The sequence below is a fragment of the Diceros bicornis genome, chromosome 4 (assembly GCF_020826845.1).
Source record: "Diceros bicornis minor isolate mBicDic1 chromosome 4, mDicBic1.mat.cur, whole genome shotgun sequence".
NCBI classification, from domain to species: domain Eukaryota; kingdom Metazoa; phylum Chordata; class Mammalia; order Perissodactyla; family Rhinocerotidae; genus Diceros; species Diceros bicornis.
Genome location: NC_080743.1, coordinates 47,683,414 through 47,704,668, shown reverse-complemented (window position 1 = coordinate 47,704,668; position 21,255 = coordinate 47,683,414). Strand labels below are relative to the sequence as shown.

The 21,255-nt window shown below is 45.7% G+C and overlaps 1 protein-coding gene and 1 long non-coding RNA gene across 2 annotated transcripts in view; both read left to right on the top strand.

Annotated features, from left to right (window-relative positions):
* The window catches only part of LOC131404331 (uncharacterized), a 201,845-nt gene that overhangs the window by 88,249 nt on the left and 92,341 nt on the right, over window positions 1–21,255 (top strand). The window lies entirely within an intron of this gene.
* The window catches only part of TSPAN2 (tetraspanin 2), a 41,244-nt gene continuing 37,160 nt past the window's right edge, over window positions 17,172–21,255 (top strand). Inside the window, exon 1 of the mRNA XM_058538876.1 lies at window positions 17,172–17,305. Coding sequence (XP_058394859.1) covers window positions 17,237–17,305 — 69 coding nt within the window. The 5' untranslated portion in view covers window positions 17,172–17,236. The remainder of the gene's footprint in view (window positions 17,306–21,255) is intronic.

Here is a 21,255-nt window from a genome sequence, read left to right as displayed (position 1 = left end):
TCCAGTTAAACTCCGATTTCAGATAAATGAGTAATCTTTTTTTAGTATAAATATGTTCATGCAATATATGGGCCATAATTAAACTAAAAAAAATGATTCCTTGTCTATCTGAAATTTAAATTTAACTGGACATCTTGTATTTTATCCGGCAACCCTAGAACAGAACAAAATCACAAGGCCCAAAGCTAAGTCCATGTATGCAGCAACATGCAAGCAGGTAGAAATTAAAAGTCACAGAGTCATAATGCTGAGGGGACAGAAAATAAAGGGTGGCTCAGCATCAGCAGGGTGCTGCTGGGTCTGTGGGCTGCCCGGGAATGCCCAGATCATCTGGAACGCCTCAGACTCTGACCCATCGGCACAGGCTGCTGCCGGCTGCTTCCCTGTGTGGTGGGCAGTTGGGGACCCAGAGAAAGAAGTCCAGGGGCTTTGCAGCCAGCTGTGTCCACTCAAGCCAGAGCTGAGGCAAAGCACACTGGGAGAGAGGACCATGGGAGAATGCAGATGGGTACCCAAGGGACTGTGTGTGCTTTCCAATGAAAAATGATGGGAAGTCTTCTTTGTTGCCAGGAATGAAATGTCTGGGAGACTGCTGCTAGGGGGGCTGGGAACACGAGAACCTGAGAGCTGGGGAAACTGAAAAACAGGAAATGGGTGTGATCCAGAGCCGAAGCCACAGATTCTGAAGGTCGGAGCTCCCCGTAAAGCTGGGCAACTGAGGCCCAGAGCAAGGCCGCCTCTCCCTAGGAGGCCGGCACCAGGAAGCCCCCAGGCAGGCTTCCATCGCCCACGCCCAGGACTCCCCAGCACCCACCACATGAGGCCCACACAGCGAGGCCAAAAAGCAGTTCACCAAGTCCAGAACTATTTTGAAATATCCAACCACTGCCCTCCACTAGATCCCTTAACTCAGAGCGCCTCCATCTAAGGGAGGTCGGAAGTTTCATCTTCCAAGAGGAGACCAAGATGCAACCTTCAGAAGGGCAGCTTTTCAGAGACAGTTTTAGCAACCTCAGCTCCCACAGGCCTGAGGCTTGAGAATTGCCAACACCAACCAGTCAACAGACAGGAGGCTGAAGTCAGGGGAACTGCCTGGCACCTGCCCAGCCCCAGCCCAGGCCTTCCTCTTCCTCTCCTCTTCCTCAGTTTTGGGCACCAAGCTTCTGGTCCCTGGTGTCCTACTGTGAGGAGGGCTGAGAACGTCAGAACGCTCCAGAACATCCAGCGTCAGAGCAGCTCTCACCACCGCTGAGAGTGACACCCTGTGCTGCCTGCTTTGAGGAGGATCTGGGGCAGCCTTAATAAGGATGGCCACTACTATTACTACCATTTACCAAGCACTGACTGTATACCAGGCAACTTTAAGACCTTTATACATGATCTCACTTAATGCACAAACAACCTGTGAAGTGGACACCATTGACCCCATTCTACAGATGAGGACCTGACAGCCACGGGCATCTACCAATCTAGACAGTTTACACTCGGGGATACAGAGGACCAGTGAGACAAAATCTCAGACTTTGGAACTGATCATCAGGGTTATTTCCCTAATTCTTGGAAGAACAGTACCAAGACAGAAGATTCTAAGGGCTGTCTCCAAGTCTTTGCAAAGCTACTCTCTGACAGCAGGGGGCGCCAATGTCTGCAAAAAAACTACTTGCCGCAGAAAATCTAGACACAACTGGTGCAGAGGAATACAGATGCCAAAGAGAAGTGGAAACGATCCCTTGGGCCCCATGGGCCCCAGGAAAGAAACTCAAAACAAAACTGGCCTGTGATGCAGGCACCTCAGGCCCAGATTTAGTGAGTGTTCGATCCCGGGTTATTGGGCCTTCTTATCAGCTTCCCCAGAGCTCAGCAAATGTCTCGTGGGGTAAACCAGCCTTGCCTTGGGCAGTCCCTTGCTCTTGTGGTTTCTCCTCTGTTGTGCCAGCCCCTCAAGATGGGCACAACCTCTGTGGTTTCTCTGTGTAGTGCTCAGGTCAAGCCCACACCCATACTCAGAATAGGCGAATGCCCCCAGGGAAGAAAATGAGTGGGGATCAGCTGACCTAGGAAAAACTCACCCTTCTCTTATTGCTTCCACTGCTTTCCATTGTCTTTCAATATATAACTTTTATAACCTATCCAGTTTTCTTCTAGTTATTTCATTATTGCAGTAGTGGTGGTGGTGGCCTGTTGCAACTTATTCTCTTACCCAGGCGTGAAAGTCCAGGTTCCCTCTCTATGCTTCTCCTTCCTCATTTGTGAAATGATGATGATAGTGTAAACATTAAATGAAAGGAAGTATTTGGTTCAGCCAACACAGTGCCCAGAGCATGGTAGGCACTTAGCAGAGTATGACATTCCATCAGCCACCTAAGGGACTGGCAGGGTGGGAGGCCCTGTGGTCCTGGAGAAGAGCACTGGCCTCGGAGTCAGTGGGCTCAGACTTGAATCCCAGCTCCACAATTTGTAAGCTGTGTGACCTTGAATAAGTTGCTCAACTTCTCCTAGCTTCAGTTCTTTCCTCAGTCAAATGAGGAAAACCAATGCCCATCATGCGACGTCTTGTGAGGATTACATGAGGTACCATACAAGAAGCCCTTAGCTCCCTGCCTGGCTCTTGGGAGATACTCAGTGGTAACTACTAGTACATCATATTTCACTTACTAGATGAAACAAGGTAGATTAAGGCATTATAGTATTTAGAGAGTGCCTATAAAAGACCAAATATTATAATGGATATCAGAAAGGTATAAGATAATGATAAATATTTCTTATACTTTACAGCCCTTTAGCAATTTTCCCAAGTGCTTTGGCATTCATTATGTCTTCACATCCTCACCACCAGCAGGTATTACATGGTGGAACAGATATTATCCCCATTTTAAAGATGAGGGAAACTAAGTTCAATAAGATCGAATGAACTAACTAATGTCCACCCAACTGCTCAGGCACAGAACCAGAACAAGAATTAATCTGCACACCCCTGGTTCCTGCCCTCGAGGATATAACAATCCTACCGTGAAATGGGGTCTATAGGAGAATATAATCAGGTGGTATGAGGTGGACATTAGGCAGAGGTAAGACAGAAGGTCAGAGAATGGAGAGCTATGGGAAAGCTTGTTAGCAGAGACTGTGTTTATTGTTTGATTAAACCATGTCAGCCGTTGTTGCCAGTGCAGACCAGGAGCCTGAAGAGAATGGATGAAGCTCAGAAATCCCGATGGGAGGAAGACTGGGAGAACAGTTCATATCTCAGGTGGCCTGACAAGGTCAGAGTGCACTTTTTTATGTATTCATTCCACAAAAATGTTTTGGACTATTACCACATAGCAGATGCTGCATTAGACACTAGAATACAGTCAGGGAGGAAAACATGGTTCCCATCCTCATGGAGCTCATCGTCTAGTGAAGGAGACAAGCAATGATCAAACAAGCCACACATAGATATATAATTACCAACTGAGATAAGTTACGATGGGAAAGTACCAGATGTGTTAAGAGGGCCCCTAACCAATAAACCTGGCCAGGGGTTGAGAAGGGCACAGGCAGGCCAATTCCAAGAGCCCTACAGGCAGAGGGCAGCATGTGTGAAATCCCCACGCAAAAGTGCACAGGAGACTCAAGGAGGGGAAAGAGACGAGCATGAGAGAAGGAAAGAGAGAGTGATGGAGAAGGAGGGACGGAGAGATCACAAGGGCCGGACCAGCTGGGCCTGCAGGCTGTGGTTAGGATCAGGGTCTTAGTCTAACAGAGATGTGAAGCCACTGTAGAGTTTTCAGTAGGGGAGGAGGGAGAGGCGCACTAAGAAAAGGGAGCAGAGGGTGGCCTTTTCAGGGCTCTTTGATCATCAACAACAGTGACAGAGTCTGGCTTACTTCAGAAAAAAACTAATTTATTAGAAGCATCAAATGCAAGGCTGAATAACTGGGCCTCGAGAAGGACAGAAACAAAGGAAGTGCCACAGATGCAGGTAGCTGGGTTAAGACGTGGTCATCACTGTCAGAACGCATCTGCCCAACCACTTGCCAGTCCTTGTGCTCTTCTCATGATTCCGATTCCCCAGAGACAGACTCTGATGAGCTCAGCCTCGGTCACATGCTCACTTCTTGACCACAAGACACCTAGACTGATAGTCTCTCAATAAAACAGCTTCCAAGGGGAAGGAGTGTTCCTCAAAGGAAAGTCACAAAGAAATTGGGGTGACATTCCCAAAGAAGTGAGAAGGGATTCCAGACCAAAAAAATAAAAATCAGACATCTACTACACATTCTGAAAGAAAGGCTGGAGGATCATTAAGGACAAACTGGATTTATCCCGTGGTTTTGCCTAGGAAACAAACAGGCAGCATCATGTCAAGTGGGTGGGCCATATAGGAGGTTTGGGAGATGGGAAGTAGAGAAAGGAACTGCCAGATGGCACCTTATATCAGGTCACATGTCTTATAACCTCCCCCAGGCCTCATTCTCTGACTCAGCTGGAGCATTCAGAGAGATAAGGTAACCACTAAATAAATAAGCCACGAAGGGTAGTGAGAAACGGCAGAGGAAACTGAGAAGGAATTTATTCATTCCACCAATAATTACGTATAAGCAGATTCATCCAAGGATGAAAGCTGACTCTGAAGTGTTCCCCTGCTTTGGGAGGATGAAGGAAGGGATAAGTGTTACCTACAGATGAAATTCTGGATGTCCAGGACAAAAGGCTAGAAAATAAGTCATGCGATCTGCTGAGAGACTTGTAGGCAGGAAGCCACCGAGATGGGCCAGAGCCGCTTCTCCTGCTCCTGAAGGTCTATCCGTTGGCATAACATGGTGGTTGCCTCCCTGGACAGGCAAGCTTTGCTCAAAATACACTAACTCAACACATAATTTCTCATCGGAAGAACATTTCAAATATGGGTTGCAGTATCTTAAGAAATCCACAATGCTTCAAAGACAGTAGACATTGCAAAAGGACTGAAGATAAAAATTGCCCAAGAGTTGGACACTGGGGTGGGGCGGGAAGCCTTTGCTTGCCTCTGTGCTATTTTGTGCCATTGGAATCAAGCTCAAGGTCCTCTGCACAGTTTTGAGGCTTTGGCCTGACTGTTTCTAAAAGTCTCATTTGCCCCCCATTTTTCACAGAAGACTTCTCCATTGCATTTAGATGAAAACTTTTCAGTGCAAAAAGAGTGGCATTGACTCTAAGGAAAGGAGCTCAGAGATGAACTGTGATGTGTGATGTGTAATGTGTCAAGTCTTCAAAACACCACTGCCAAAACCAAGAGATACCCGTTTTGCAGAAAGGCAGTAGGAGAGACTGGCCACCTCCGACAGCGTGTGTCGCTTCCATGTGAAGCAAGCTGATGAATTTACAATACGAACTTGAGCAAATATAGGAACGTGTGAAGGAAAAGCAGCTCCGGTTCCTCAAAGAAGAAACTCTTACCACCAGTAAATTACAGTCGTTTTCTCACTGGTCTCTCCAGCTCAGATCTTTTACCAATTTAGTCATTTTACACCAGCTCCCAGACCTATCCTTCTACTGAAGCACCACTCCAAACACGAGTGTGCCTACTTTTCTGAGTCATTCTAAACTCCTTAGCCCAATTTCCCTGAATTTTTAGTTATTTCTATATTTTCCTTGATGATTTCTGTCATATCTGTGCACCTCCATATTATTACATCCTGAATATTGATTAAATTGCCTCATTTTCTTTACTTTGCCTCACTGTAAGCAATATTATCATTATTGTTTAAATATTTTCAATGTACATTAATATAAACACCTAACTGATAAACCTTAAAATGTCCATCCTATACTACCAAAATTCATCTCATGCATCCCCTAGTGGCACCACACTTCAGGAAACAAGCTTCAAGGCCTGCCCTGGGCTCCCACTAAGCGCCCTTCATACACCCTGCACTCTGGCCCAAGTGGACAATTCACCATTCCCCACACACACTGCTCACTCCAATGTTTGTCCCACCACCCATCTCTGCCTTCCAAATCACACTAATCATTCAAGACCCAGCCCTCCGATGCCACCCGCTCTGGAAGCCTTCCCCAACTCCCCCAGCCTGAAGGAATCTTGCCTCTGAACTCTCACTGCACTTGGAGCACTTGGGACTTCTCACTTAGGACTCAGTGTTGGCCTCCTTGAAATATGAGGTTTGGGTAGAACCTTCTCTCTCCTCTACTGCAGGCTTCCTGAGACCAGAGATCAGAACTGGTCATTTTGCGTAGGGTCTTGCTCAGTTAACACCTGTTGAATGCATGTGTCCTCCTCTCTGTCCAGGGCTCTTTTTGGTAAAACACAAATCTGATCATGTCATTCTCCTGCTTCCCACAAAATAAAGCTCCAATAACTCAGCAGACAGAAAGAGATAGGGTTCTTTACAATTTGGCCCAAAATGCCATTTTATCCTCCCCCTGTCTCCCCACTCTCCTCCCAGCCACCTCCACCCCAAACACACCCTCCATCTCTAACCACACCCAACTCCTTGGCATTCCCTGAATAGGACAGGCTATCTCTTGGGCTAGTCCCCCAGCCAGCACCTCATTAAATACACTCCCTCTCTGTCTATCAAACTCCAACTCAGTCCTCAAATGTTAGCTAAAATAGCAGCTCTTCCTGGAAGCCTTTCTCAGCTCCCCTAGGTCCCTCCTCTATATTCCCACATCATTCTATACGTTCTTTATTGAATCACTTGTCAACAATATTATAATTTCTTGTTTAAATGACTGCCGCTTCCATTAGCCCATAAGCCCCCCATGAGCAGGCATCTTACTCAATATCCCCAGCGCCTAGAGCAGTGCCTGGTGCACAGTAGGTACTCAAATTTGGTGAATGACCAGTGCGGTGTTAAGAATGTAGGCTCTCTAGCCAGACCTCTGGTGTTTAAAACCTGTCATCGTTACTGTTTATCTTGAGCAGGTTACTTAACTCCTCTGTGCCTGAGTTTCCTCATTCTTAAAATGGTAACAACTCAGAGTTGTTTTGATGATTAAATGAGTTAATAACTATAACGAGCTTAGAACAGAGCTCTGCACATTAAATGCTCAATAAAGTCTATTGTTTACATTATTCCCGTCAAAAAGGTACTCATTTCTTCCGACCTTTTCGTCTTTGGCCTCTAATGACTATTGTAATGGTCCAGGCAAAAGATAATGAGGTGAGGATGAAACGGGTGGTATAAAGAAGAGAAAGGTGACAGGTGTCAGACAGAATCACAGGGCTTGGCAATTGAAGGAAGGTGGGGGATGAAGAGAGAGAAGTCAAGGACTATCCAGTCCTTGAGTGGGAACTGGAAAGTCACGGCGGAGTCCAAGACCACAGCCAGAGCAGTCTCCAAACGCACGAGGAATGAGGGAGCTGGTACAGCTGTGCTCAACACTCAGGAAAGAAAACCGAGCCCCTAGGAAAGTAGGAGCAAGAACCAATGACAAGAGGTCAAACCTCGTCAAATCCAAGGGAAGCTTCAAAACCAGGAGCCGAGGAGGCACGACCAGCATCCAAGGCTCTGTGACAGGATGGGCCTCATTTGATGCTTGCATAACTGACCTGGACATGGAGTGCCCATGAATTCTCCATGTTTGTAAATGACAGTAAATTGTTGCTGCTAAAATCCTAAAAGATCTTTAGAAGCTGGGTGAGGAAGAAGAAATATGGCCAAGTGGGGTTCAATGTGATGCATGAAGATGGAAGTATTTCAATATGCACGTCTAAGCTTTTATGAGTTGACAGCACCAAAGTGAGATCTCTGGGCACCTGGGATCTGGCCCTGCCTTAACTACCAACTAGCCATATGACCTCCCTGGGTCTCAGTTTTCCCAGCTGTACAATGAGGAGATTAGAACGCAATCGTTCTAATCATTCTTTGGGGTCCCTTCCAGCCCTTGTGTTCTCCTTAAGAGTCTTAAAAGGCTTTCTAGTTAGTTCCCTTAAGGCATCACCCCTAAACTTCACTGAGCTACTAGATATCATAAGTGTAAGCCAAATATCATTGGCTTCAGAGCTCCCTGGTCAACCTTCCCCTTAATATTATTTTAAAACTGATTAAGTTTGCATTCCAAGTTTAGTAGGAAAACTTGTGGTTGCCTATTTATTTAGATATACCCATATATTTTCTGTTTTCTTTGCTCTTCACTTCTAGCATCTCTGACTGTCCTTCTGGGATTTCCTTCTGCCTAAAATACATTTTTTAGTATTTTCTTTAATGCAAGTCTTTCAGTGGCAAATGCTATTTTTACTGGTTTGAAAATATTTTTGTTACCTGTATTCTTGAAGGATATTTTTGCTGGGCACAAATGTCTAGAATGGCAGTTGTCATTTTTTTCAGGACATTGAAGGTATCATTTCACTATTAGAAGGGTGCAAAGAGGCAACTTTGCTCTTTCTTACCACTTACCCAGGAGGTTTGCTCTGCAGCCCTCATCTGCACCATCCCTGGATGAAATCTCAGGCAGTTCCTACAGCTTTTCTGGTCCCTTTCAGTTAATAAGAGTCCCAGTCCAGAATAATTCAAAGGTCCAGACTCTCATTTCATTTAAGACTTCTCTCAGCCCCTAGCTTGGACCTGTCTGAGGCTAAGAAGCCAGAGGGGAGAAGAGATCATGGTAAGTTCCTTCTGTTTCTTTACTCCACGCTCTTCCCCCACTCACTAGCTGCTGTTTTAGGCCTCTCCAAGGCCAAGCACCCAAAGCAAGCAAAAGAAATAAAGATCTTACTTGACCTCTAGATGTAGCACATGTCCAAATGCAAATTGATTTCTTTCAAGGGTCACTTTGTGAGGTCTGTGGAGCCCCACTTCCCCATCTTTAGTTCTCTTGATTTGGGCAATGTCCTTTCCAGCCAGGCATTCATGATTATCCCTCAAGCACCTGGCTTCCAACAGTCTAGCCCTCTGTTGGGGACACCTCTCGGACAGGTCCCTTTTAGGACACCTCAAGCCCAGGTTCCTCCAAGGGGCCCATGTCTGGTCCACAGGAAACATCTGTATCATTGTCCTGCCATTCCCATTATAGCCCATCTGTCCTCTGCTGCCAGGCAGGGACAGTGCCAGACATGAGTCAAGTACCAGTTCCTCTGTTCTCCAGGCACCAAGGGACATATGTCAAGCCCTCCAAGGGTTTTCTTGAAGCCTCTCTCAGGTGGCTTAAAGTTGGAGGAGGGAAGCAAACCCCCAGTGGGGTGAGACTGACCCTCTGTCTTCAATCTGTCAATGTACCCTTAGCCTTCTCCTATAAAGCCAAGGTGATACAGAAGGCCCTTGGTTGCCAGAACCAGGTTTCATTTAATCCCTTTGCAAGTTCTGCATAGTCAGTGTGATGGTTAATTTTATGTATCAACTCGACTGGGCCACAGGGTGCCTAGACATTTGGCCAAACATTATTCTGGGTGTGTCTGTGAGGGTGTTTCTGGATGAGATTAACATTTGCATTGGTAGACTGAGTAAAGCAGATTGCCCTCCCTAAAGTGGGTGGGCCTCATCCAATCAGTTGAAGATCAGAATAGAACAAAAAGGCTGAGCAAGAGAGACCTCCTCCTGCCTGACTGCTCTGAGCTGGGACATTGGTCTTTCTCTGCCTTCAGATTCCAACTGAAAAATCAGCTTTTCTTGGATCTTGAGGCTGCCAGCTTCTGGACCAGAACTACACCATTGAGTTTCCTGGGTCTCCAGCAGGCAGACTGCAGGTCTTGGCACTTCCCAGCCTCCATAATCACATAAAACAATTCCTTATAATATAAATACACATACATCCTATTGGTTCTGTTTCTCTAGAGAACTCTACTAATACAGACAATCTTGCACCTTGCTTTAGAATGTCAATGTCCTTAAGTACCTATGATTTTCTCAGTCTTTGGGGCCTCTGCTGAAACTTAGAACCAACAAAAAAAGTCACGTTAAAATTATGCCAGATTATTATTTTGTAATTTTTTCCATAGGGTCCTAGGGAAACAATCAATTATCCTTTGAGTTTGCTCCCTTCTCGTATCTCACAGCCCCTTCTCTTGCTTCATCCACGTCTGCACCAGCAGGTAATACCCCTTCCTCTCCTGAAAAATGATGAAAAGAAGCTACGGCCGCCTGAATGCTGCTGGGAAAACATGGTAAGAAGTGAGCCCAGAAACTTGTGACCATGGAGATGGTTTGTAGTCAGCAAACCAAGGCCCCTGCCTGCCTTCCTTCTCTGGGCATCCAAGAAATGGTTGGTTTAGAAACCCTGAGCCCACAGACTATTTTCCAGCAACAACTGCATAGCGACAGGACTAATATGCTGCAAACCCAGCTGTACAATGAGTCAAGAAACTGCTCATGACCTGCTTATCAGAGCCAAAGTTACAATATCAGGCACACCAGGCTTCTTTTCCAGCAGTGGGGCAGACTTGATATCCCGCACTACCTCCTCTATGGAAACTAAAACCCTGGATAAAATATATCAGCACCTTGTTAAAAACACATTACTTAGCTAGCACAAAAAGGAAGAGAATCTACAAAGGCCAAAATGAAGTGAAAGCAAGAACCTAGGAAGCAAGCAGGTGTCAAGGCTACCTTTGGCCTTGAGTTTCTGTTTCAACAGCTGCAAAGGGTTGGGGTTCATGATGTAAAGCCCACTAAGGTAGGGAGTCTATCAGGAGACCCCACTCAAACCTGGTGTCCCCTCCCAAGGGCTTCACCCTCAAGGTAGGAGGAGACAGGTCATAAAGCCATCATGCCAAAGGGAACAACAAGGAATGCACACGTTTTGATCTTGGGGCTGGGAAGGGGAGGAATCTCCCCTGGGAGCTTGTAACGCCAGCCTTTAAATTCGTCTGAATTAATACTCTGTGGTAGTGCCTTAAACGATCTGCAGAAGTCAAAGTAAATCTTCCCTGGAGGAATAAAACCTCAACTGAGGACTCAAAGAATTTCCACAATTTTCCAAGGAAAATGAGCAGTTTACAGTAAGCAAAGAAAAAAGAAAGAAATCACACAATACACACAATAAGACACTAAAATCAACAGGCAGAAAATTCTACAGGCAGCAAAATCAGATCACAGAGAGTTCAAATATTGGGGTTATGAGATATAGAATACAAAATTTTTCTACCACTCCATCCTTGCCTATTTTCTCCTGTCTCCAAATGTAAAATCAGTGTGGTGGCTCTCAGCCCCTTTCTGTTTCTTCAGAGACTCTGCTCTTGCTTTTCTTCTTTCTCAATCTCTCTTTCTCCAGTCACCTTCCCCAAGAACTACGAACATGTGCATATCTTTCCCATTAAGGAAGGAAGGAAAGAAAGAAAAAAAAACACTTCCCCTCGTCTTACTGCACCACTCCTACAGCTAAGCTTCTTGAAAGAGCAATTACCGTGCATTCCCCACTGCCCATTCGCTCCTCAGCTGCAGTCTACCTTCCACACACAGCCCCACCGCTCTCCAGAAATAGCCATTACCCAGGCTGTCAGTATCCTAAATTACCATGTTACCAAATCCAATGAACTATTATCTCACCTATTATTGCTAAGCTATTTGTACTGTCGCCATTCTGTCTTCTCGGAAACTCTTTCCCCTCTCCACCTCTGTGACATCACTTTCTTCTGATTTTTCTCTTTCCTTTCTGGTCATTTCTTCCCAGTCTCCTTTGAGTGTTACATGTCCTCTGCCCACTTCTTAAAATGTTGTTGTTCTAAAGTTTCTATTCTCAGCACTTTTCACATTCTCCCTGACCATGTCATCCATTCTCACGGCTTAAAACATCCATATATCTCTGGGGCGTGCATAACCTGGCAGTGTAAGAAATCTTTCCAGCGAGGACTCCAACATGAATAGTTTCAAGAGAATCAGTTCCCAGATCCTCAATTTTCATGTGTATTCCTTCCCAGAATCAATCTGCCTGAGACTATGCCTGTGACCAAGGTGTCTTCCTTCACAAGCTACCTCTCACTCATCCTAAATCTGATTATGGTACATTTCTCCAGAGTTTATGTAAAAATCTCTGGGCCAGCAACTTGAAAAATTGCTGTAGGTATTAAGACTACCTAGAATGACCACAAGGTAGTGAATGACTATAATGTGGGTACTAAATGGTCTTCTAAGTTAGAAGGGTTCCAACGCTGCTTTCAATAAATTAAAGAAAGACCAGATGGAGTTGTCAGCTGATTGATCATTAGAAATAGTTTTTGATGATAGATCAGTATGTGAATTGGGGTATATAATACAGAAGGGGTTGAAAGAATTGATTGGCTATAATAACTTCTTCCATCCTCATCTACTTATTTGTCTAAACAAAGTTTCTCAGCATTAATATCAAAGCAATGAAAAATATTATGGCAATTTGTGCTGAGTTCTGTGCTGTTCCAGCAATAATGAGTCTTCATTCATGGATACATAAACTAATAGAAAAATCTATTCAACCTCACCAATCTCATTAACAGATGAATTTCCAGTAACATTTTACTTTTATGTTTAATGATTGTTTATTTAAACTATATTTGTTATTTTAATCAATTGTATACTAAGAAGTATTTTAATGATAACCCAATCTAGAAGAAATTAATTAACACTTAGAGCCTTATGGTCTCAGGAGGAAAAATGTAATTTCTTTTAATAAACATATAGTAATATTTGCTCAGACAAGCATAAAAGGACATTCAAGAAAAATTTTTCAAGCATAAAAATGCATTACTTTAGGATTATATTTCATGGGAAAAGTGGACTGGAAATACAAGTTCAAAGAGAAAAGGGAAAGATGTAAAACTTTCACCCTGTTAAAGAGGATCTTGTCCATGTATTTTTTAAATGGATGATGGTAGGCAGCAGACCACACTGGCACTTAGTTTCTATTGGATGCGTTCAAATGAGTGATGTGACAATTTCCTTTTAAAATGTCAATATTTAGGCTGGCCCCGTGGCTTAGCGGTTAAGTGCGTGCGCTCGGATGCTGGCGGCCCGGGTTCGGATCCCGGGCGCGCACCGAGGCACCGCTTCTCCGGCCATGCTGAGGCTGTGTCCCACATACAGCAACTAGAAGGATGTGCAGCTATGACATACAACTATCTACTGGGGCTTAGGGGGGAAAATAAATAAAATTATAAAAAAAAAAAAATGTCAATATTTAAAATACATCAGAAATGACATCTTTTGCAAATATTCAAACTTACAATAAAGAATTTTATATGTCAACTTATAAATGTGTGAGGGTAAATACTGTACAATTCCATTTATATTACATCAGAGAACAGGCAAAATTAACTTATACTGAAAAAATCAGAACAGTGGTTGCCTCTAGGAAGGGTGGGGTCATGGATTGACTGGGAAAGGGGACAAAGGAACTTTCTGGGGTGATACTAATGTTGTATACCTTAATAGGGTTTGGGGTTAGAAAGGCAAAAGCATTTGTCAAAAATCATCTAACAATGTACTTAAAATGTGTACATTTCATTGAAGTAAATTTTATCTCAGAAAAAAAGAAAAACTGTAAACAAATATTTGAACTCTAGTTATTGTTAGGCATGCTGCAGCGTTTAGAGGAGAAATGTATTGATGTCTAAAATTTATCTGGAAATGCATAAAAAAATAAGATAGATTGACAAATGGACAGATGTAGCAATGAGTAATGTAACTAAAGAGAAATGTTTATAGTAGAATCAGGGTATTGAGATATGGTGTTCATTGCTCAATTATTTCAACTTTTCTGTATGTTTGAAAATATTCACAATAAAATATTGGGGAAAATGTGCAAAGGAGAATATATTTTTTCATAATTATTTTAGCGGATATGCAGGCAAAAGTTTGAAGACTTTTGGTTTGTATTATCACCATTTGGTGATGAATCTTTAACCTAAATTTACAGCCCAAACCTCTCTCCAGAATCCCAATCATATTTCCATCTGTCTCCTGGACCACTCCATCTGGATTTCCCATCAGATCTAAAACTTAACAAATCCAAATATGAATTTATTGTCTCCCTGTGTCAGAAATATCATCAGCTATAGCAACAGAATATAAAAGTCAAACAAAATGAGAGTTATTTTTCTTACGTTACAAGAAATCTGGAGGTAGGTGGCTGCTGGCGTTGGTTCAGTAGTTCAACAATCTCCTGGTGGGCAGGTCTGCAATTCTTTTGGCCTTTCCTCATAGTCACAAAATGTTCTACAGCTCCAGGCATCATGTCTCAGTTCAAGACAGGAAAAAAGGGAAGGGAGCAATGCCAGTGTCAATTGAACTTTTTATCAAGACAATTTCAGATTTTCCAGCAGCCTCCCAGCAGACTGCCACATAAATCCCATTAATCAGAACTGTGTCATATGGCTACCCCCAGCTGCAAAGGAAATCAGGAAGTAAGTACTTCCCTTTCCTATCCTCTAAATTGGATGTAGGATTGGGTGGCAGGTGAGCCCATCTAAAGCATCTGTAACATTCTCCCCCAATCCTGCTCTACCTTCTACACCCCCATCTCTATTAATGGTTTCCAATCTGCCTAGTTACCCAAGTAAGAAACCCAGGAGTCACCCTTTCCTCTCTTTCCCCTTCTATTCCTCATATCCACTCTGTCTTGATCTTTTATCAGTCTGAATATCTCTCAAATCTGAGCCTCCTTCCTACACCCATGGCCACTGTCTTGGTTCAGATTCTCATTTCATTTTTTTTTTTTTTTTTTGAGAGCAAGATCGGCCCTGAGCTAACATCTGCCAATCCTCCTCTTTTTGTTGAGGAAGACTGGCCCTGGGCTAACATCCATGCCCATCTTCCTCCACTTTATATGGGATGCCGCCACAGCATGGCTTGACAAGCGGTGCGTCCGTGCGTGCCCAGGATCTGAACCGGCAAACCCCGGGGCCGCTGCAGCAGAGCACGCGCACTTAACCACTTGCGCCACCGGGCCAGCCCCCCAGGTTCTCATTTCTTACCTGAACTGCTGTAACAGTCTCTTAATTAGTCTCAAGTCTTAACTTCAAACCATCCTCTGAGTTGCCCCAGCTTGACCATTCTAAAAATAGAAATCTAACCATCTTATCCCCTGCTCCGATCCTGTCTATGGCTTTGCCTAACATCTAGTTTAAAGGCTAACTTCCTTATTATGTCAATTGATGTGGTCCCCCACTTTCATATAATAACGTACTCTTGAAAATATGTTATCAGTTAGGACGCCCTAGTCCCATCAAGGGTCAGCTCCCCTAAGACACAACTTTGTAGAGGGGGGAGCTGGGAAGTCTATACTCAAAATCTAAATCTATATGCTAGGCAGGCAACCATCTGTGTGCTAAAATTGTAGTATGAAAGAACAATAAATTTATATGTTATAATAGGGGCTCTGTTCCCAGAGAGTATAGAATATATGATCTCTAAATGTATTTTGTCTTACAGACAGAAAGTTCAACAATATATTTAAGGTATAATATCATTGTTGTTCATCCAGTTCAGAGATTTATTGACTACCTACTATGTACTAGACACTACTCTTTAGTTCTTTTCCTTTATAATAGATCAGAGATGGCAGATATATAGAACAATAAGTATTTGATTGAAGCAAAAGATTTGCCTTTTTCTGCATACCTGTCATTTCTATCTTTGTCTCTATTTCGCTATTTGAGACTTATGCTTATTACCAGAATCAGCACTTTCATTTTTCTGTCTTCTACTCATTTTCGTAAATCAAATTCATTAGATATTTAAACAAATGTCCAACGACACAGACGTAGGCAAAGATGGCAACATGGTAGAAACTGATTGACTGATAGAGTGCAATACAATAATAGCTAACTCTTTTATACGACATTCTGTGCCAGGCACTCTTCCAGGCACTTTACAGATATTAACTCATTAATATGCACAACTCTATGAAGTAGGTACTATTATGTCCATGTTGCAGATGAGGAAACTGAGGCCCAAGGATAGTTGTGCACTTTGTCAGCTGACTGAAAGCTGTGCCCTAGCATCTTTCTGACTCACCTCCCTCTCTGCTCCACTTAGGCTAACTACGGTTCTCATAGTTCCCCGGGAAGCCTTGTTCTCTTTTACACATGCTGTTCCATCTGCCTGGACTGCCCTTCCTCTCTGCTTAGACTCATTCTTCAAACCAGATCTGGTCTACTCTCTTCAGCAAAGCCTTCCCTGCCCAGTGCAGTGAGGCCAGGCCGTACTGGCCAGAACCTGACCCAGTCTCCTCACTTTGCTCTAATTATTTGCTTACAGATCTGTCTCTACCACCAGAGACGGTGCTAGCAGGCCTGGCTGTCTCCGCATTGAGTCCCTGGGGCTTGCTACTATGTCTGGCCTATAATAGACACTTAGAGTTTTGCTGAATTAATGCATAGGCTCCCTGGATTTCACACTTTTCTGTCGCCCCCATACTGCCTGGCACCACATGTTGTAGACACTTAGTCAATGGGAGTGAGAATCTGGTTTCCCCGCCAGCAGCCTAACTTAATAAAACAAAGCAAAACAAAATCCGCCCCCTTTCCTCCCATCTTCACATCACAATTAATCCCCGAGGATTTGGATTCCTTTCCAAGCCCTCCCATCAGTCGAATCCAGCAGGACCGGGGGAGTCTGACTCCCCCTCTACTGGCCAGGAAGAGTAGGGTGGGGAGCATCCCGTGCCTTCTCCCAGTTCTTGCCTATTAAGGTAAGAGTCCTCGGAGGAGCGCGGGAGGGGCCGAGGGAGGGTCCCCCAGAAGCGGCCTCCACGGCCTGGGCGCTCGCACGGCACGGGGGAACCACAGCCCTGGACCAGGTGCCCTTGGCCGCGTGTCCCGCGACGGGTACCGCCAGCTTCAGGGCGGCCTCAGGTCCTACTTATCTCTTCTACCCGAGGCTCCCTTCCTAGGTTTCCCTAGCCTCTGGGGCCGCGTCCTAATTCTCAACCATCACCGCAGGCCTCAAATGAGTCTCTGCACAGGGCGCTGATTAAAGGAGTCTCAGGTCCTCAGTGGACGCTCCTTCCTCGCAGATGCTCGGATAACCACCGCGAGCGGTGCGCCTGCGGGCCGCGTCGCCCTGCAACCGGAGGAAAGGAGGCGGTCCCTGGTTCCCGGAGGACAGCGGGGGACGTGCTCCTTCTGGCCGCTGGGTCTCCACCCCCGCTGCGCCCTCACCCGTCGCCAGCCTCCCCGCTCCGCGTCCCCCCGACCCGGTCTCAATCCGCTGCCAGGCTCCCGCCCCGCCCCCCGCAGGCCCCGCCCACGGCCCTTGCGCTCCGCCCCGTCCCCGCCGGCTCCCGCCGCTCCCGGCGCTGCGAGCGCGGGCCTGGGGACTCGGGATCCCGCCGCCGGGGCCGCAGCATGGGGCGCTTCCGCGGGGGCCTGCGGTGCGTCAAGTACCTGCTGCTCGGCTTCAACCTGCTCTTCTGGGTAAGAGCCGGAGCCGACAGGGCCGGGCAGGGGAGGGGCCTGGGCAGGGGCGCGGGGCCGGAGTCCCCGGGGAGCTGACCGCTGCGGCGTCCGAGCCGGGCTCCAGAAGGCAGGGTGTTCCGAGAGGCGGAGGTGAGAAGGCGGCAGACAAAGGAGGGAGGGGAGGGATGGAGGGCGAGAGAACGGAAAGAATGAGAGATTGAGCAATGAGAAATGGTGAGAAGGGGGCAGACACCTTGTGGCTGTTCCTTTTGAGGAACCTCCTGCCTTGGTTTTCATCTCGCAGCTGGTGGTGACTCCAGGTGCGGGGGCACCAGCCTCTCCTCACTTCCTGAGGAGTCGGCTCCCCTCCAGCCTTCGGTGCACACACCCCCTTCTCGCTGTGCCTTTCCGCTGGAGCCAGGGCCTGTCCAGGGCGTTTCGAGAAAACCCCCTGCGCCGGGCTGCCAGGGGTGGTGCGCCATTCGGAGTGTGTGGAGACACCACTTCGCTGTGATGGTTTTGTTTAGGAAATTTTGTTAGGTTTTGCTTAGGGTTGGAGTAGAAATGGTATGGGGGCGGGGGGAGAGTCATCCTTTTTCTGGGAATTAGGAGAGGGTACCACTGGGTGGGAGGAGGTGGTGGTGCTCTTCTATGAAGGGAATGGGCGGAAGAGAAGGGCTTCCAAACACAGCAGCATCTCCCTTCAACCCCCAGCCGAAGCCTCTGCTACATACTAATGTTCCAGAGATGATCTCATGCAACTTTGCATTGAACGCACAACATTCCTGGGATTAGTGGTTCACAGAGAGATAGGGCCATGACCCTTGTCTTCTATATTACTGGGACAAGGTTAAGGCTAGGCCATCCCTAGATCCCTGGATACCCTGCCTCAGGCCCTGGAGCACTATGAGACAAGGTCTGAAAATTGTCTTGTCTGCGCATTCCCTCTTGGGCTTTCTTGAGAGAATGTCAGCCAGTATCACACTCAGATAGACCCTGAAGGAAAATATAGATCTTGCTTTGGGTGAAGAGGTTCTTAGAGCTGGGAGGGAGCTGCAGGGACCTGGGTACTTGGAAACACTAGGCTGGAGGGGGGTGGCGGTTGTCCTATCTGCTCTAGGGAGTTTGTCTTCCTATGACTGCAACTAATTAATTATTGAATGATGGGCTCTGCTTGTGTCTGCTAACCCATTAGCCCAGATGCCTGAGTGTCTCCAGCAACTCCAAGCTCTCAGAGGCCAAGATGCCATCCTCAGCGTCCTTCAGCAGGGGAAGGTGTGAAGGAGGTACCCTGAAGACAGCCCCCGAATTTTAAAAATATACGTGGGTTTTGTCCATCTGGGCTTTTACATCCAGCATACTATAGGGAGGGGTGTTTCTAAAGGTCCTTTATGTTGTGCTTTTTAATAGTCTGGCTTAATTTCAAAAGCTGTTAATTATAGATGTCATGCTTCAGTGACACCCTTCACTCTCTCTGCTTACAAATTCAAAAGCAGTTTTCTATCAGCCTGAGAAGGAATTCTGAGGCTGAGTTCAGTGCTTATTTAGGCCTGCTGTTGTGCCAGCCGTTCCAGGGATAATAGGAAGCATTTGCTGAACCTTTTCAGTGTGTCAGGGACAGTGCTACATACATTGCGTTCATTATTACATTTAATTCTCACAACAATCCTGATGTGTGTACTATTATTATCCTCATTTTTACCGATCAGGAAACAGAGGCTCAAATAGGTTAACATGCCCTAGGTCACACAGCTAGTGAGTGCAGAGGTGGGACTCAAACTCAGCCTATGTGCTCCTAAGCACTGTGGTACATTACACTCCTAACCACTGGTTCCCAAAGTGTGGCTCCTGGACCAGCAGCATCAGCATCTCCTGGGAACTTGTCAGAAATGCACGTTCTCGGTCCCATTCCAGGCCTGCTGAAGCAGAAACTCTGGGGGAAGGACTCAGCAATCTGTTTTAGCAAGCCCTCCCGGTAATGCTGATGCATGCTCAAGTTGAGAACCACTCAGTTAAACAATTATCAAACAAGTATTTAAAGATATAAAGATAATTTATACATATATAAATATAAATGAACATATATAATTTATGAATATAAAGCACTGTTCCCTAAGCTGCTAATCTAGTTGAGGAAACAAGTCCAATGCATATAGAACAACAACAAACAAATAAGACAGTATATAATCAAGTGACAAATTTCACACCTCTGACCATAAACACAGTGAGGAAGGGAAGTAGGAACAAAGTGACGTTTGAGTGTCTACCATGTGTTAGCCACTGGGCTTAGACATGACCTTTGATATATGTGACCTAATTAAGGTGTTCAGAGAGAGGCTCACAGCCACAGTGAGGAGTCAGGATAGTTATCCTGAAGAAGAGGATGTTTAAGCTGAACCTCAAAGGATTGGTAGAATGGAGGTGGACAAGTTGAGGGGGTGACACACCACCCACCAGCAGAGAAACAGCACAAGGATGAGTGTGACCACCATCTGATGAAGGGATCAGGCTTTGGTGCAGAGATCCCAAGCAGGGTGTGCTTGAGCAAGTTATTCTTAGTTCTAGGCCTCTGTTTTCTCATCTGTACAATTGGGGTAATAGAGTTGTTGAGAGGAAAAAGGAAATACGTGAAGTATCCAACCTCACCTTCCTATGAGCCTAGTGTACAGTAAGTGCTCAGAAAATGTTATTTTTAAGTGCCTGGCACATAGGAAGCATTCAGTAAAAGTTAGCTCTCTTTCCCGAGGCACACAATGTTGGGGAATAGTGTGTATGTTCACCAAGTGACTAGCAGCTTGTCTTTGTTTTAGGATAACTGTACATTATCTTCCCAATTTGTACTTGTGGATTTTCCCCGCTAGAACCGAGAACCCTCTGAAGCAGGAATTTTTTTCTGTTTTGTTCACAGCTGTATCTCTAGTCCTAGAACAGTGCCCAGCACACAGGAGGCACTGGGTAAATACTGTGGAGTGAATTAATGAATCTGCGGGTTAGAAAACTTGGTACAGATGGCCTTCCCGATTTGCACAGATAATCAATTATCAACTTTATCTGGAGGACTGAGCCTATCTCTTCCTGCTCATCACCTATCAATTTGTTCTTTGTTTGCACAGACTGAGCCCAGGAGGGGAATAGGGGGCCTTCCTCTCTCCCAATTCCATGGGAGGTGGGGACCGAGGTCTTGGAACAGCAGCAGTTACAGGCAGCCTTTCCATGTCTGTACCTGCCCAACCAAAGGGAAAGGGGCGACCTGAAACAGGTACCAAATGATTTAGGGGAAAGTGATTGTTTGGGATAAATTATCCAGATGTCCACCTTGACTGTAACTGAGGGAACCTGATTCCAGAAAAGCACCACCCTGGTTTCTGAAGTTGTTTTTTCCTGGTTGGAGGGGTTTGTAGGAAGTTTGGGGAAGGGGCAGAGGGCGGGGGACAGTTTTCCTGGAAGGATCGGCTGTAGCTGTGACTTCAAGTGATATTTACACACACCCTTCAATACTTGCGTGCCTGCCCTTCTGAGGTATAAGGTCCCCCTCTGTGACAGCACTTCCTTTCCTGTCAGGAACTCAGCAGAAGGCAGGCACAGAGGTGGGGGTGGGGTATGTTTTGTGATCTGCAATTTGACAAATTGATTTGCAACCTCCTGGCAGCTTGGTTTAAGTTTCCCTAGGCTGTGCTCCTGATTTTATAAACATTCACTAGATCCTGCCAGAGCCAGCCCAGCACTCCCTGGCGCAGGGCCGCTGACTGTGTTCACCATTTTAAAAAACAAAAGTAAAGCCTAGCCATGAACCCCACTAAATTAATTTCTGTTATCATGGTTGATATCTAACATGAAGCCCCTCTCAACATCTGTGGTGTCTAAATTCAGACACCACAGTCAGATAGCATGGCATAGTCCCATGCCTGTCACTGAAATCACCTTTATTTTTTTCCTCTGTTGCATAGCAATATAAATAACACACCACA